This window comes from Meriones unguiculatus, chromosome 14, assembly GCF_030254825.1.
Source record: "Meriones unguiculatus strain TT.TT164.6M chromosome 14, Bangor_MerUng_6.1, whole genome shotgun sequence".
Classification (NCBI taxonomy): Eukaryota; Metazoa; Chordata; class Mammalia; order Rodentia; family Muridae; genus Meriones; species Meriones unguiculatus.
This window is the reverse complement of record NC_083361.1, coordinates 85,235,133-85,250,002: the sequence shown is the minus strand read 5'-3', so window position 1 is coordinate 85,250,002 and position 14,870 is coordinate 85,235,133. Positions and strand designations below refer to the sequence as shown.

The 14,870-nt window shown below is 45.0% G+C and overlaps 1 protein-coding gene across 1 annotated transcript in view; it reads right to left on the bottom strand.

Annotated features, from left to right (window-relative positions):
- The window catches only part of Xrra1 (X-ray radiation resistance associated 1), a 69,762-nt gene that overhangs the window by 2,991 nt on the left and 51,901 nt on the right, over positions 1 to 14,870 (bottom strand). The window contains exons 11-13 of the mRNA XM_021658994.2: positions 4,894 to 4,987; positions 3,246 to 3,361; positions 679 to 1,017 (exon numbers count right to left, since the gene is read on the bottom strand). Of these exons, the coding sequence (XP_021514669.1) occupies positions 679 to 1,017; positions 3,246 to 3,361; positions 4,894 to 4,987 (549 nt within the window). The remainder of the gene's footprint in view (positions 1 to 678; positions 1,018 to 3,245; positions 3,362 to 4,893; positions 4,988 to 14,870) is intronic.

Here is a 14,870-nt window from a genome sequence, read left to right as displayed (position 1 = left end):
ATTTTATGTATGAAACAACACTTCATCAAAAATCCTCTTGTGGACAATGTTGGCACATAAAACATTTCAGAGTTCTGAGCACTTGGGATTTGAGTCGCTCAGATTAGGGGGCGTTCCATCTCTATTTCCTCTCTTTACACATTGCTCAACTGATATTTTGGTGTTCATGGGTCTAAACCCTCCATTTGAATTTCTGCCCCTGCCCCCATTTCCTTTTGCCTCTGCCCATATCTCCACCTTGTTAACTCTCCTTAGCCTGAGAAGTGCAGCTTGGTCCACCCTCCTTCCTACCCTCCTGGTTTGGAACACAGGCATCATTCCTTGGTTCTGGTCCCTGGGTACCCCAGTCTCTCGGCAGCGATGGCAAGCTCTGCTCCTCCCAGCTTCCCCACTAGACCATAAGTGCCTCGAAGGTGGCACTTCTGTGGGGCAGCATGACAAGTGAGGTAACCTTTGGCACAGAGGGGCAATCCTCTGCAAACTGGCCAGAACCAGATCCCAGTGAGATCTGAGGTCCTGTCTGTGCTGCCACAGGACCACTAGCGCCCTGAGCACCCTCTGACCTGCCTGCCCTGGGCAGTCCACAGCAGTGCAAGGAGCTCAGGAGCTTCAGGAAGCTGTGGACACGGGAGGCGCTGGGATGGGGGGGTTGGGGGGTGGAGGAGCGAGGACAGTCACCTGCGTCAGGAAGATGGACTCCGTGCTCTTGGCGTCGTCTGATGGGTGGTCCGGGCTCAAGAGGCCGGCTGTACAGCTCGGGTGGGACACCGTCTCGCTGTGCACGGTGGAGTCGGAGCAGATGGGAGGCATCGGCACAAAGGTCCGGTGAGGCACGTGAGGGCCTTCTGGGCTCTCATTGGCCAGCAGTGCCTCATGAGAGCCGTCTTCAGTGGCAAGCCGCCCTGGCGCGCCCGACTCTGGCTCTGGCATAAGACCCGAGGGAGGCTCGTCTGTGGTTCCGTTCAGGTGATGGGGGACCAGACAATGCTTTGGCACCTTGGGGACGTGGGTTTTCACCTGTGTGAGAGAAGGGCTGTTGGCAGGAGGGCAGTCTCACACCCTCACAGAGAACAGAGCCTCACTCCACACCACCATGGGGGCTCAGAGGGGAAGGAGAGAACTGGCTCCCACAGGCTGTCTTCTGACCTCCACGTGGCCGCTGTCACGCAGTGTAAATTTTATAAATCACCGAAGGGACAGCTAGCCTGTTTCCCAGGTGCAGAGAAGGTCAGTGGCACAGCCTGCACCTTCCGCCTGGAGGCCTGGGCTCTAGGCCCCGGCTGTGTCCTGACCTCACTCTGCTCTTGGCAGCTTCTCTTTAGGGTTTCCCAGAATGCCTCGTGCTTTCCTCAGGGAGTCCTGGAGTCCTGGGAGTGGCCCTGCTTTTCCCGAGCCAGCTTTCTCAGGGGCTGTGGAACTACTTCTTTAACTGGCAGGGGCTGACACCATTTCTCCCGGTGGGGTGGGGTGAGCAGCGTGTGTGCATGTGTGCGCGCGTGCGTGCTGTGCCTTCTTTTCTATTTTACAGACTGACTGGTGGAGTAGAGAGGCCCTCCGCTCTCCACTCAGGAGTACGCGGGCTGAGACCCAGTTGTCCCTGGAAGCGGCTTCCTCCTGTTAACATGGCAGACCCCCAGTCCCTGCCTGTACCTGGATCTATTACCTGAGGGACAGGAAGAACCACTAAGGAGCGCTTCTAAATAAAGGCCGAAAATAAATTTCATTTTAAGATTTTTTTTTTTTTCTTTTTGACATGTGTAAAATCCATGTTTTGAACGGAAGCCTGAAGGGCATGGGCCTTCTTCAAAACCCGTGGGGGGGGGGGAGGGCACACATCAGGCTTCTGCACAGTAGGAGCCCTCACTGGCATTGGGGGGGGGGGAAGGGGCTGCCTGTAGGTGGGGGTGGAAGGCTGGAGACACATGTTCTCAGTCCCGCCCTTCTCACAGGGTGACTTGGCAGTCTCCATCCCGGTCTCACTGGTGGCCTGACCCTTGCCCTCAGGACTAGGCCGGTCTATCTGCCTGTTTTGTCCTCACAGGGGAAAGCCATCAAGCATGCTCTCCAGTTTTTCCTCCTGCCTGCGTACAAAGGCAGGACGGGTAGCCTTTGTCTAGCGAATTGAGCAGGAAAAGGCCCAGGGCTGCCTGTGTGTAGCTCTCCCTCTCAGCAGGCTAGAGGAAGACTGCTACCCTCAGCTGGCTTCAGGCCTAAGCCATGTTCTGGGGTCATGTGGTGGCTATGTGCCTAGATGCATACACTAGTGTGTTGTTTCCCTGTATCCGTTGGGGCTTATGTTTATTAAGACCTCAAATACTCAGGACCCTGGACAGGAGGGGGTGAGGAGCACCCTGAACACAATGCTGACTTGTATCTCGTGAGCTGGGGCACCTTCCTGAGCCTGTTTCTTGGGTAAGTGAGGGCAGAGGTGCACTGTGAGAGACAGAGGTCCGCGAGGAGCACACGCCCACTAGCCTTCCCTCCCCAGTGGCAGACCGTCAGAGCAAGCAAGAGAAACCCTAGGAATTTCTGACTTTAAACCCTTGCTGTACCCCTCTGAGGGCTTAAGAGCTTGGCTGGACAGAGGCGGCCACAGAGCAGATGGCAAGGGACAGATGTGTCTATCTTTGGAGATGGAAGCTTCTCACAGATTTTCTTTCTTTCTTTTAAAATTCCTTCAGATCAAGAGGATGATAATTACCAGTTCGTGGGCCCTGGAAGTAAGGCCTCGTAAGCCTGCTGGAGGGACAGAAACCCGCCCGTCTGCGGCAGAGCTGTGCATCTAGTCCTGCGCACTCAGAGCTCTCGCTTGCCCCAGGAACTTGTGCAGCTGAGGGCTTGGGCTCTGCTTCATGACTCCCTTCATCCAGCCCTTTCAGCAGCTCTATGAGGCTCCAGAGCTGAAACACCAGCAGCTCAAAGATCAAAACTCTTGCCAAGTTCAGACAGCTATAGACAGAGACTGGTCTTCTAACGTCAAGGCTGATTTCTCCCCACTCTTCTCTGGGCCTTAGTTTCTTTGTGAAATTAGGGGATCACTGACAGTAACCTTCAAGGCTTTCTATCTTCCCTCCTCTTGTTGGGGCTCTTTGTCTTATCACCTCTGCTTCTAGCGTATTTAACAAGGGAAGGAGAAGGCCCTGGAGTCAATGGAGAGGTTCCCGGTTTGGCTGGAGGAGCAGGGTTCTCGCGTGTGTTAAAATAGGCTCCACTCCGCAGGCCCAGGGTCTGGCTGGAAGGCTCACCTTCCGTGACTCCTTCCGAGGCATGATCATATGGTGTTTGGCCTTTACCAGTTTCCTTCGAACTAAGCGAATGCCTAGGCGCTCCTGGAGGAAGCTCTTCAGCAGAGGTGGGATCCCTGGTGTCACAGAGGAGAATACGGTGCTGATTAGCTACGATCTCCTGGGGCTCACTGTGTGTCCAGCACTGGTCAAGTCGCTTTGCATGTATGAATGTAACTGCACTTTTCAACCCGAGGAAGTAGGTGCCACATTATCCCTACTCCATAAGCAAGGAAGTGATGCACAGACAGGCTACTGTGACAGAGTGCAGCAAGGTTCAGCACCCACTGGGGTCACAACAGGCCCAGGACTCTAATGCATCTCCAGCTGTTAGGTCTTGACCAGAAGATGGTGGGCACTGTTATAATATTGATTAAAAATCCACCAAAACGTATTTGATATAAGGATGGGAGAGAGAGAGAGAGAGAGAGAGAGAGAGAGAGAGAGAGAGAGAGAGGTCAAGGGAGTGAGAGAGAGAACAAGCAGGTGGCAGGCAGGTTCTTACATCCTGAGCACTGGCCATGGCAGGTATGAAGTCAACCTAAAAGCAGGCTATCAGACTGACAGTCCTCCCTTTTTGTTTAATTAAAAAATGAGGAACTACAAAAAGGTTGTGAGGTGGGAATGAGGGCATTGGACTGCTTCTTACGTATGACAAGTTAAAGTATGTAAATGCAGGTTCATTGGGAAGCAGCTCTTGGCCACCATGAGAGAAGGAAGGGGGAAGTGGGGGGGGGGGAGGGAGGCAGAGAGACAGTGAGAGAGAAAGAGGGAGAGAGAGCAAGGGAGAAGGAGGGAGACAGAAAGAGAAAGAGGGAGAGAGAGAAAGCAAGAGCAACAAAATTTCTGGCTTTTATGGGGAAGGAAAAGCCCTTGGCCTGGAAAGTTTCAGGGTGGAGGATGGGGTAGGCCAGCCATGTCCTGTAGCAGGTAGGGACAGAGGAATGCTGGGAGAACCTAGATAAGTCATGAATCTGAGTTATGGCACCAAGCTTATAATAGTGATTAAAAAAACATATTTGGTTTAAGGAAGAAAGTTTATTGTGGGGAAAGGGAGAGGGAGTGACCTCAAAGAGAGACAGATAGAATGAGAGAAATTGACGGAGAGAGAGAGAATGCACAGGAGAGAGAGAAGCCGGCTGTTAGAATAACAGGCACCACAACAGAACTCCATCAGACTGAGGGCAGGGTTAGAACTGCAGCTGGGCCAGCCCCAGAGGAGAAATGGAAATGAGACCACACAGACCTGCCCTGCAACCCAGGTATGACTTAAAGAACTGAAGTAAGGGCTAGAGAATTCAGGATTCCCAGCATTTGTTTGTTTGCTTGCTTGCTTTCCCTCTGGAGTGGCCTTGGGCAGATCCTAACTGATGCGAGCTTTGGTTTCCGCCAGAGCTCTTGCGGTTGACACCTGCTTGCCAGGGGATGCTGTCAGGGCAAGTAGGTGCAGAGCAGGTACTCAGCAATGTCAGCTGTGCCCTCATTCTCCAGGGTAGCTGAGCCTCCCCTCCCCGCGTCAGGTCTGGCCTAGCATCTGAGAGGTGAGAATGAGAGTTCTAGGGCTAACAGTAAGCACGGGGCTGGGGGGACAGCTCTGTGGCCATCATACCTCGAGTGTGCGCCACCAGAGGGTTGTTGTGGAAGACAAGCTCACAGAGGGAGGGGAAGAGAGCTGCTGGCAGGACGGCATCCTCCTTTGCGATCTAGAACAAGTAAGTACAGGAGACATGTTAGTGGATGCTGGCCAGCAAGGAGAGGCTGCAGAACAGATGCGGTGATGATGGATCATAGGCAATGCCTTATCCATGCACCGTCGACATGCTTGGGCTCAGAACACTTTGCCCTCCTGTCCGAGGGTTCTGCCACCACTGTTTCATCTTTGAACAATAACCACATGTGTGCAGGGACCTCGGAGGCCAGAGGAGGGTGTTGGAACTCCCTAGAACTAGAGTTACATTATAGCTGGTTGTGGGTTACCATGTGGGTGCTAGGGGTTGAACATGGGTCCTCAGGGACAGCGGCCAGTGCTCCTAACATCCATACCTCCAGCTCCCATTTCTGTATCTTTAAGAGAAAAATCTCTTAAAGATATGAAAGTATCCAGGGTACTGGCAGGCAAATAATCAGAAGGATTTGTCTCAAAGAGCCTTGAGGGCTGCCAGCATGGCACTGACTTTGTATGTAACTCGTCTTCCTGGCAGCATGCCTGCACACTCCAGCATCCCATCAGCTGCCCTCCTGCGCACTCCTTTCCATCAATCCTAGGCCCCAATATATTCAGTGAAGAGGGCCAGAGGGCAGGGACCCACTTGTCAATGGAATAAAGCTGAGCCATGATAACAGACATGTCATGGCTGGCTGGGGCCAGGAGCCCCTGAGCACTTAGCCTGTAAACTGTCAAGCCAGAGTCTGCGTGACAAAACATACACAAGCAATGTTGAGTAAAGTAGCTAGAACATGGAGACAGCAGTAGAGTGGAATCAGGGCCGTTGGTATCAGAGGCACCCAGAGTGGGGTTGGATTCAGGGACACAGAAGGCATAAGGGTTGGCTACTGGAGCCTCACTGGGCTGCCCTGGAGCAAGTGACTTCTCTTATGGTTGTTCCTTTAGCCAGCCCAGCACTTGAACCTCATGTAGACCAGGGGCCAGCAAGCCTTTTTGTCAAGAGCCGGGTGGGACACAGAGTGTGTTGGGACACACAGAGTCTCTGTTCCTGACTCAGCCCTGCTCTTACAACCTCAGTGCAGCTATGGACAGTTCATAAGCACATAGCCAGAGTGTTTCTTTTCCAGTAAAGTTTTACTTATGGGCTCTGAAACTTGATTTCCTATAATTTTGATGAGTCATGAATGCATGCTGAATGCACCTGAAAGTGTAAAAGCCACGCGGTCCAGAGGCTGTGCTAAGACTAGGAGGGGCAAACAGCCATCTGCTGTTGGGGGTTGGTCTGGTGTGCTGTGTATTCAGGTGCTGATTTCTGTGCCCCTAAGATCTGGGTACAGTCCAGACATGGGCATTATCATACTCTATGAAGAATCTCCTATATCAATATGGTGTAAACATTGCTCCCCAATTTTCTGTGATTGGTTAATAAAGAAGCTGAGAGCCAATGCCTGAGCAGAGGAGAGAGAAAGGCTGGACTTCCTATTCAGTGGGGATGTCTCAGATAGGAACCATGAGGTAGAGGAAGGAGAAGAAGAAGAAGAGGAGGAGGAGGTAGAAAAAGAAGAAGAAGAGGGAGAGAAAGGATGTGGCCATGAAGAGCTGTCCATGAGGACTGACCCGATGAAGCAAAAGCAGCCATTATACCATAATTTTACTAATGGCGTCCAATGTGGGGCACGTAATCCAAACTTAAGACAAATCCAAGCATAGAGCCTGAGGAAGCTCAGATAGCCAGACAAGAAAGTTGCAAAGGTGGCTACTTTGGAGCCCCTATTGAGCAACAAAGCTGACTACATTTCCCAGGCTTGGCTCCTTAAGAGGCCCTGCTATGCAGCAGAACATTTCAACAGCAGTGAGCTAACTTAGCCGGCAATTTCAGAGCTACACCACCGCTTCTCTTTCTGTGCACTGTGCTGACAGATGAGCTGAGGAACACCTGCCATATCATGGGCCCAGCAACTTCATGTAGATGGGACAGAGCTTAAAACTGCAGCCCAGTCCTGTTCTGTGGGCTAGGGAAGGTGACACCACCCTCCTGAACCAAGCTGCTCTGAGAAGTGTGGTAGCTTGGAGAGGCTCTGAGCAGACAGAGGTCAGAAGCAGCAGCCCAAGGCCACACATGTGGGCCAGGACAAGTGGCAACAGATCACAGAAGCATGCCAAAGTACTTCCCAGATCCGAGCTGCTCTGAAAAGCCAACCTCTTGGTGTGACGCTGGTGGGAACATGGCAGCTCATGAGACTCACTGAAGCGCTTTCCAGCACAATTGACAGCAGCTTGCAGGTGCCTGTCACAGGGAGGGGAGGGCACCCAGCTCTCCTGGATTGGCAAATGCCAGCAAGGGACACTTGGAGCCAGCAGGAAAGCTGAAAGTCAGGGATGGGGGCACCAGAAGCACGGGTCTGAGCTGACCAGCAGAGGGAGACAGAGAACACACAGAAGGAATCTGAGCACACAGAAACTTCTAACAAGGTTAAAATAAAACAAACAAAAACAAACAAAAACAACAACCTTGAAAATGTACTTAGATGTGAAGAAAAAAGGGAAACTGGGTACAGACAGTCAATAAATAGATAGATGATAGATAGATAGTCTGAAAAAAATCAAGTCCTTAAAGAGCAAGTAATATAAAGAGAATACTTTAAAGATGGGAAAGAACTTATAAAATTACATACAAAATATATTAATTTAAAAAGTGATAAAGAAGAGGTAAATAAATGCATATAGAAATGAAATTCTCCAAATAAAGGAGAGAGAAAGAAAAAATTCCAAAGAAAGAAAAATAGAAATGTTTTCAAAGGTACATAAATGCTAAAGAAAACAAACTGAACAAAACAAAACAAACTGAAAGTCATATAAAGAAACATTAAGTTTAAATAATAAAGCAATGTTTCTGAAAAAGGAGAAACTTGAAGAAATATGTATTTTCCATATTAAAAAATGGAAAACACTATAAAGAGGGCACTTGCACCTAAAATAAATTTGTTTTGACTATCAGCATATAAATAATTATATGTTCAGTAATTATTGCAATTTTCATGTGCTCTTTAAGAGCACATAAACAGACTTAGGAAAAGAGACTAAAAATGTAAATGGGTGAATGGATGCCATAGAACAGTGAGTAGAGGATTCTTTAAATCAGAATAAAGAATCTTCAGAGGAACCCAATCTGGAACATACAGCAAGAGCAAAAAGAGGTAGTTTCAGATGAGAGGAAACCCCAAAGGCTTAAGGAAATTACAGAATGGCAGTCCATAGAAATGCTAGGGGAAGCTTCAGCTATAAACCAACATAATCAAGCTAGACTCTTATATTTGTATTGTCAAGGATCAACTACTGGATAAAGGTCTAAGTGCTGAATTAAAAATGCAGGCTCTACTCAATGATGTCACCTTCAAACAATGTCATACAATAGCTCACGTTTCATTTTACAGAGTTTAGAAAGTTAAACAATGTGCACCACTCTATAGATTAATATTTAGAATTAAAATGGGTTTTTGCCTTGAATTCTGAAAAAAAAATGATTCTGAGATTGCACATTTTTTAAAGGCAATCGCTCTCTTGGAAACGCCTTTACAGATGAAAGTTAATGATACCCTAACATATGTATCCAGTAAGGTACAACAATGTTTTAGATATCATGGCATAAAAAATGTTACAGATACATCTTACAATCCTAAAGGACAAGCAATTATGGAGAAATCTAACAGGACTTTAAAGAAAATGCTCACAGAACATAAGGAGACTATGGGATCTTCCAGAAATAAATTTAATAATGACTTATTGGTTTTAAATTTTTAAAACGTCAATGAGACAGATAACACAGCTGTTGAAAAGCACTGGATTTGAGAAGGGACTACTGAATTAGATTGTCCATCCTATAGAAGTCCTAACTTCAGAATGGAAGAAAGGAAATATGTTATGTTGAGGAAAAGATTTTGCATTTGCTTCAACGGGAGAAGAAAAGCTATGGATTCCATCCAGATTAATAAAAATTAGATATGACTGGGAAGACACCCTGAAGATATTGGCTGCAGACAGGAAGAAAGAAATGAAGAAGACCAAAAAACCAGGCAACATAATTTCCTGATCTTTCTCCATGGAACAGCTCGGAGACTGGCGGAGACATGAAGGTGTCTCCAGCCAGGACTTCAGTTATGCTTAGCCAATAAATATTGTTGGCTACAGAGTCCTCAGGACTTATCATGTCATCCTTTCATATGGCATAGGTAAAAATATCTATTATAGCTTGGCTATACAGACTGGACTGGCTTATGAAGAAAGACAGTTGCCTTTCACCTGCTCAAACAAAGAACAGAAAATAATTTTCAGCTAAATTATGCACACTATAATTCCATACATGTGTTTACTCAAAAATGTATATTCCCTGTGAAGGTTTCTATGTTTACAGAATAAAAGGAGAGACATCAGTGAAGTTAAAGCAGCCCTGACAAGATTCATCCTCAAGGATGCTGAAGAGGATGCTGAGACATGTTTATTCCAGCATCCTGCTTGATTAAGCCTCACAGACTGCCTCAATAGCTGTTTCCTCAAAAATCTCCGTCCAAAACAACTTCTGTTCCCATCAAGGCTTCAAATAAACCCTGTACTTTCCCAGCACAGAGACTGAACAACAAATCATGCAGCTAGCTCTCCTAGGACTTGGCCATTATTCCAATTTTCATGCCCCCCTCAAAAGGGAAATGTCATCCCCCAAACAGCAGGAAGCAATTTAAGAGAATGATACTCCATTTCTCAAAAGGGGGTGGGTGGGTTTGGGTCGTTCTATGGGTGATAAATGATGATTATTGTCATTAAGAGGGGGTTGGTTGCAAGTTGCTAAATGTCTTAATTGGGGGAAACAAGGTATAGAAGCTTGGGGTAAAGATTTCTTTCATTTTCTTCCCTCTATTTTTCTTTCTCTCTTATCTAATATTAAAGGGGAAAGGGGGAGTAAGGAGGAAAAGAAAAAAAAAGGATAGAGAAATAATATAGAAATAATAGGGTAAAAGGGTAGATTATTGACTCTACTCTTAAAGAACAACTCCTAGTCTCAAATATTTTACATTAGTATAGATTATTATATATTGATAAATTATATATTGATAAAGTTATTTTTGATACATATATTACATATGTTTCAACTCTTTTTTTTTTCCAAGACAGGGTTTCTCTGTGTAGCCTTGACTGTCCTGGCCTCACTTTGTAGACTAGGCGGGCCTTGAACTCACAGAGATCTGCCTGCCTCTGCCTTCCCGAGTGCTGGAATTACAGCATGTGCAACTGTGCCCAGCTGTTTCAACTCTTGTATAAGGTACTGTACTTATGCAACTCATTTAAGAATGCTTGAGGGCTGGAGAGGCGGCTCAGAGGCTAAGAGCACTGGCTGTTCTTCCTAGAGGTCCTGAGTTCAATTCCCAGCACCCACATGGTGGCTCACAACCATCTATAGTGAGATCTGGTCCCTCTTCTGGTGTACAGGCAGAACACTATAAATAATAAATAAATAAATCTTAAAAATGTTTAAAAAAAAAAGAATGCTTGAAACTGCTATTACAAACTGTTTAGGATAATTAAATAGTGCAAGTTAGCAGTCAGTATAGGCATAAGGTTTTGTGTAATTCAAATGCTGATTTCTGTACCCTCTATATCTGGTTGCAAGCCTTGCTCTGAAAATTTCCTGTCTCAATGTTGTATAAACCCAATGGTTCCCTGATATGTCAATAAAGCAGCTTACAGTCAACCACTGAGCAGGGGAGAGAATAGGGCCGGACCTCCTGCCGGCCAATGGAGAAGGAGTTAGAAAAGAGAAAGTAGGGGATTCAGCCAGGGGCAGAGGTCCAGGAGATACCAGGAAAAAGTGTCCAGCAGGAAAGCTACAAAGCACAAGTATCTGGGATGTGCACTGGAGGAAACCATATTACCCTAAAGGGTTAAGAATATGATAATAACTGCTCAGTTCTTATGTTGTGACTCATATTATAAACAAATACAGAGTATCATTTATTTCCATGATAGCTGGGTTAAGAGTGAAAATAAGAAAAACAAACACGGTTAATAAAAATAACACTAACAAGTCAGGCAATCGAACTTTTGGTCATGTTAGATACTAGTTTAGCTAACTGCAGAAATATGTTTCCTAGGTTGAACAGATATTAAGTAGCTAGAAACAAGCAACATTTACCCATTCAGACATACTATATAAATAACCTTCAAAAACGACAGAGATCCATAGAATATGACATTTAAAAGGTGTTTTATTAAAAAACAGATCTTTGACAGTGAGATGTCAGCTCCTGGCAGCACCTCCATTCGACTTCAGAGAAGATGATGGGCACTGAAGAACCTCCATATGCCGGTTGCTTCACAAGTGCCAAGCGGGGCTGGAGAGAGAGCTCAGTGGTTAAGAGCACCATCTGGTCTTTCAAAGGACCCAGGTTCAATTCCTAGCACCCACATGGCAGCTCACAGCTGTCTGTAATGCCAGTTTCAAGGGATCTGACACCATACTAATGCACATGAAAAAGAAAATAAATAATTTTTAAAAAGTGCCAAGCAGCCACTGGAAAAGAAACTGCCCTTGCTTCACCTGCAGACAGCATGCTGTCCAGGCTGTGGACAGGCAAGCCATGTGGAGAAGTTGGCTGCAAGGCTGGTATTCCCTCACAATTCCCAAAATCGTCTGTCATAGACTGGGACAGAAGGCTGAAGACGACGCCCCAACAGTGCACAGAAAATTTGGGTGACTGTCATTTCTTCTTTTTCTTTCTTCTTCTTCCTTCTTCTTCTTCTTCTTCTTCTTCTTCTTCTTCTTCTTCTTCTTCTTCTTTTATGAAGAAAAATCTCTTTATGTTAGCAGGCATTCAGCTCTGACTATTGCTCAAAGAGGAACATCCTAGAACAGATTTTGCATTCTAAATATGTTTTCATCCTTAAGTTTCTTTTAGGTTCAAGCCCAGGTTATCTTTTCAACACTTTAAGTAGGGACAGAAGACTACAAGTCTAGCCCCTGAGGTAGATGGAGACTTACAGAGAGAACCTATCTTCTAGATTGTAATATATGATCTAAAGTATAGATTTAAATGATTTATCCACCCACAATTCTCGAACATACAAAGGACAGAAATCATAAAGGAAAAGTTACCCTCTGCAATGTGGTCATAGTTCTTACATGAACAGCCTTGCTAAAGTCTTCTAACCTTAGAATAAGGCAGCTGTTTGCCTCTGATCAGGCTGGCTCAGAGGAAAGCCACAGCTGCTTTCATGCAGGACCAGAAGGAATTCATTTCGACTAGTTCTGGCTGTTGTTTGTCTCAGCTATGACATCACTGTCAAAAAGTCCATTTTTTTTTTTTTTTTGAGTGTTGTGACTGATGGTTCATGTCTCCTGCTGAAGAAAAACAAAACAAAACAAAACAAAACAAAACAAAACAAAAACCTATGCCCCAGGGTGGACTTTAAACCATAAAAATAAAGATGCCAAGACCTTTTAAATTTTTAAAATGTAGGCCTTAAGCTGGGCAGGTTCTCAACTAGTTTTCCCAAGCTAGCTCATCCATCTTGCTCCAGCCACGTGGCCAGCTATACTCCCCGGCTCATCATCACATGTCTTCTTCCATGTCTCCTGGTGAAAGGGTTTTTCTCTCTTCCCTTCCCAGAATTCCTTTCCCCTTACCAGGAAGTCCTGCCTTCCACCTCCTGTCCTTCTGCCCAGCTGATTGGCCAGTCAGCTCTTTATTGACAGCTGCTACAGCTACACCAGACATTCCTCTACAATTCCTCCTTTTAGTCTTATAAAAGGTCCCTTTACATATATATCTATATTATTATACATATTTACAGCAAGCTACATACAGCAAGAAGAACCACAAAACAATCAGGAAAACCACATATAAAAGTTACATTCATAGTGTTTTACTTATTTGTATTTGGCAACCTTGAAGAAAATATCATCTGCCCTATTTTGGTTAGTCTAAAATTCTGAACTTAAATCAATCTCTATCAAATATCGTATCTATCAATCTAAAAACATCTATCTAGACATCTAGAAAACATCTTTTTAACTCGTAAGCAACTAAGCTTAGTTGTAAGATATATGGGTATCTGTTCGTCAACCCCCATCAGAGACTTAAGGAATAAATATTAACTAAATAGGTGGGAAGCGCAGGCAAGCAGCTTCCAGAACTATAGAGATGACAGAGTTACTTGGCTGCCTGGACAGTCCCCCGAATTTCTCTATAACGGCGCGTCATTTCAGCCTTCTGGATTTGAATATTTAACAGACTTTTCTGTGAAGCAGGAATTTTGAAGGACTTGCCTACCTTCTCCTTGCAAAGCTCAGCAGTTGACTTTCCTGCATTTAGTTTGTCCAATTTTGGACAGAATTTTTTCTGTAATTGACCTAAGGGCATTTTTCTCACCCAGCTTGCCACATATGAAGCCTCTGATGCTCTTTGAAGTAGAACGGGAGTGCTGCCAGGAACAGACCTGTCTCATTGTCCAAATTAATAAAATCTTTAAATGCCATATTCTGTGGATCTCTGAGGTCTTTGAAGACCATCCATCTGTCTGTCTTATCTGAATTGTTTGTTTCTAGCTAATTTTTTTATCTGTCAATCTAGAGAACATATTTTTGTAATTAACTAAACTAGTATCTAAAGTATCTAAAGGATCATGAGTTTGATCGTCTGACTGCCAATATGCACCTCCCACTTATTCTAGACAGTTCATAATAACAGCTTTTAAAGAATTGGAAGTAAACCTTAAATTTATAATGAATTGTATAGGTCCAATACCTTACATAAGAATTGAAACAGATATGTGTCAGAGTTAATCTTAAATTTGTATCAGTATACCAAAATTTATATAATGAAAACCTTAAATCTGTACCAATATATAATAATTCATATTGCTGTAAGTCAAATTAACCTTATTTGAGAATGACGATAGCTCTAAGTTGAGTAGATTTAATGATCTACCTTTATATCCCATTATTTCTGTATTATCCCTATATTCCCTTTATTCTTCTCAACCCCATCCCCCTTGCCTAAAAAGGATAGAGAAAAAGAAAGAGAAATCCTTGAGTCTAAGTTCCTAAGCCTTGTTTTTTCCCTGATCAAGACTATTTAATAACCTGTAGCTAACTCCGCTAAATTACAACAAACATCCACAGCCCAACAGAAAAACCAAAGCCTTCCCACCACAACTTAGGGGAATGGGATGTCATTCTTAAGATTACTTCCTGCTGATTTTGGGGCATAGGATGTCTTTTTGGAAGACCCAAAGGAAATCCAGAAAAAGTGGTTAATTGAGTTAGCAGTAACATTTGTGGCCCAGACTCTACATGTTGAGAAGTTCTAGGCTTAAGTGAAGTCCTGTTTGGAACAGTATGAAAGGCTGGACCAGTTGGGATCAGTAGCTTTTTTTAAAGCTATCCTGGGAGCAAGCTCTGAGGAACAGCAACTGAAGCAGTCTTGGGCAGGAGAATGTAACATACTGGAATATCTTGTGTCAGAATATCAGCATCCTCCAGGATGAATCCTGTCGGGTCTGAGCCAATGTCACTGGTATCCCGTTCTTTGGCTCTTTGGTGAAGCTTCTATTTGGCTCAGGATGTGTGCTTTTCTGTGGTGGGAGGGAGAGCGGAGTAGCTTAGGAGACCTACCAGGAGAGGGCATGGACCATATCAGTGCACCCTAGAAAACTGTGAAGGTTCAGCCAGTCTTTTAATACCTGAATATGAATTTTAAGGGGGTGGATAATGTGTCATCCATGTTGAATGCCAGTTGTGACCAGCAGTTTATATTTCCTGTGCCCCAGGATGGCCTTTAAAAACTTAAAAATAAAGACACCAAGACCTTTAAAATTTTAAAAACTTAGGCCTTAACTGTACATATTCTCCACTAGGGGAAGTTAACCCA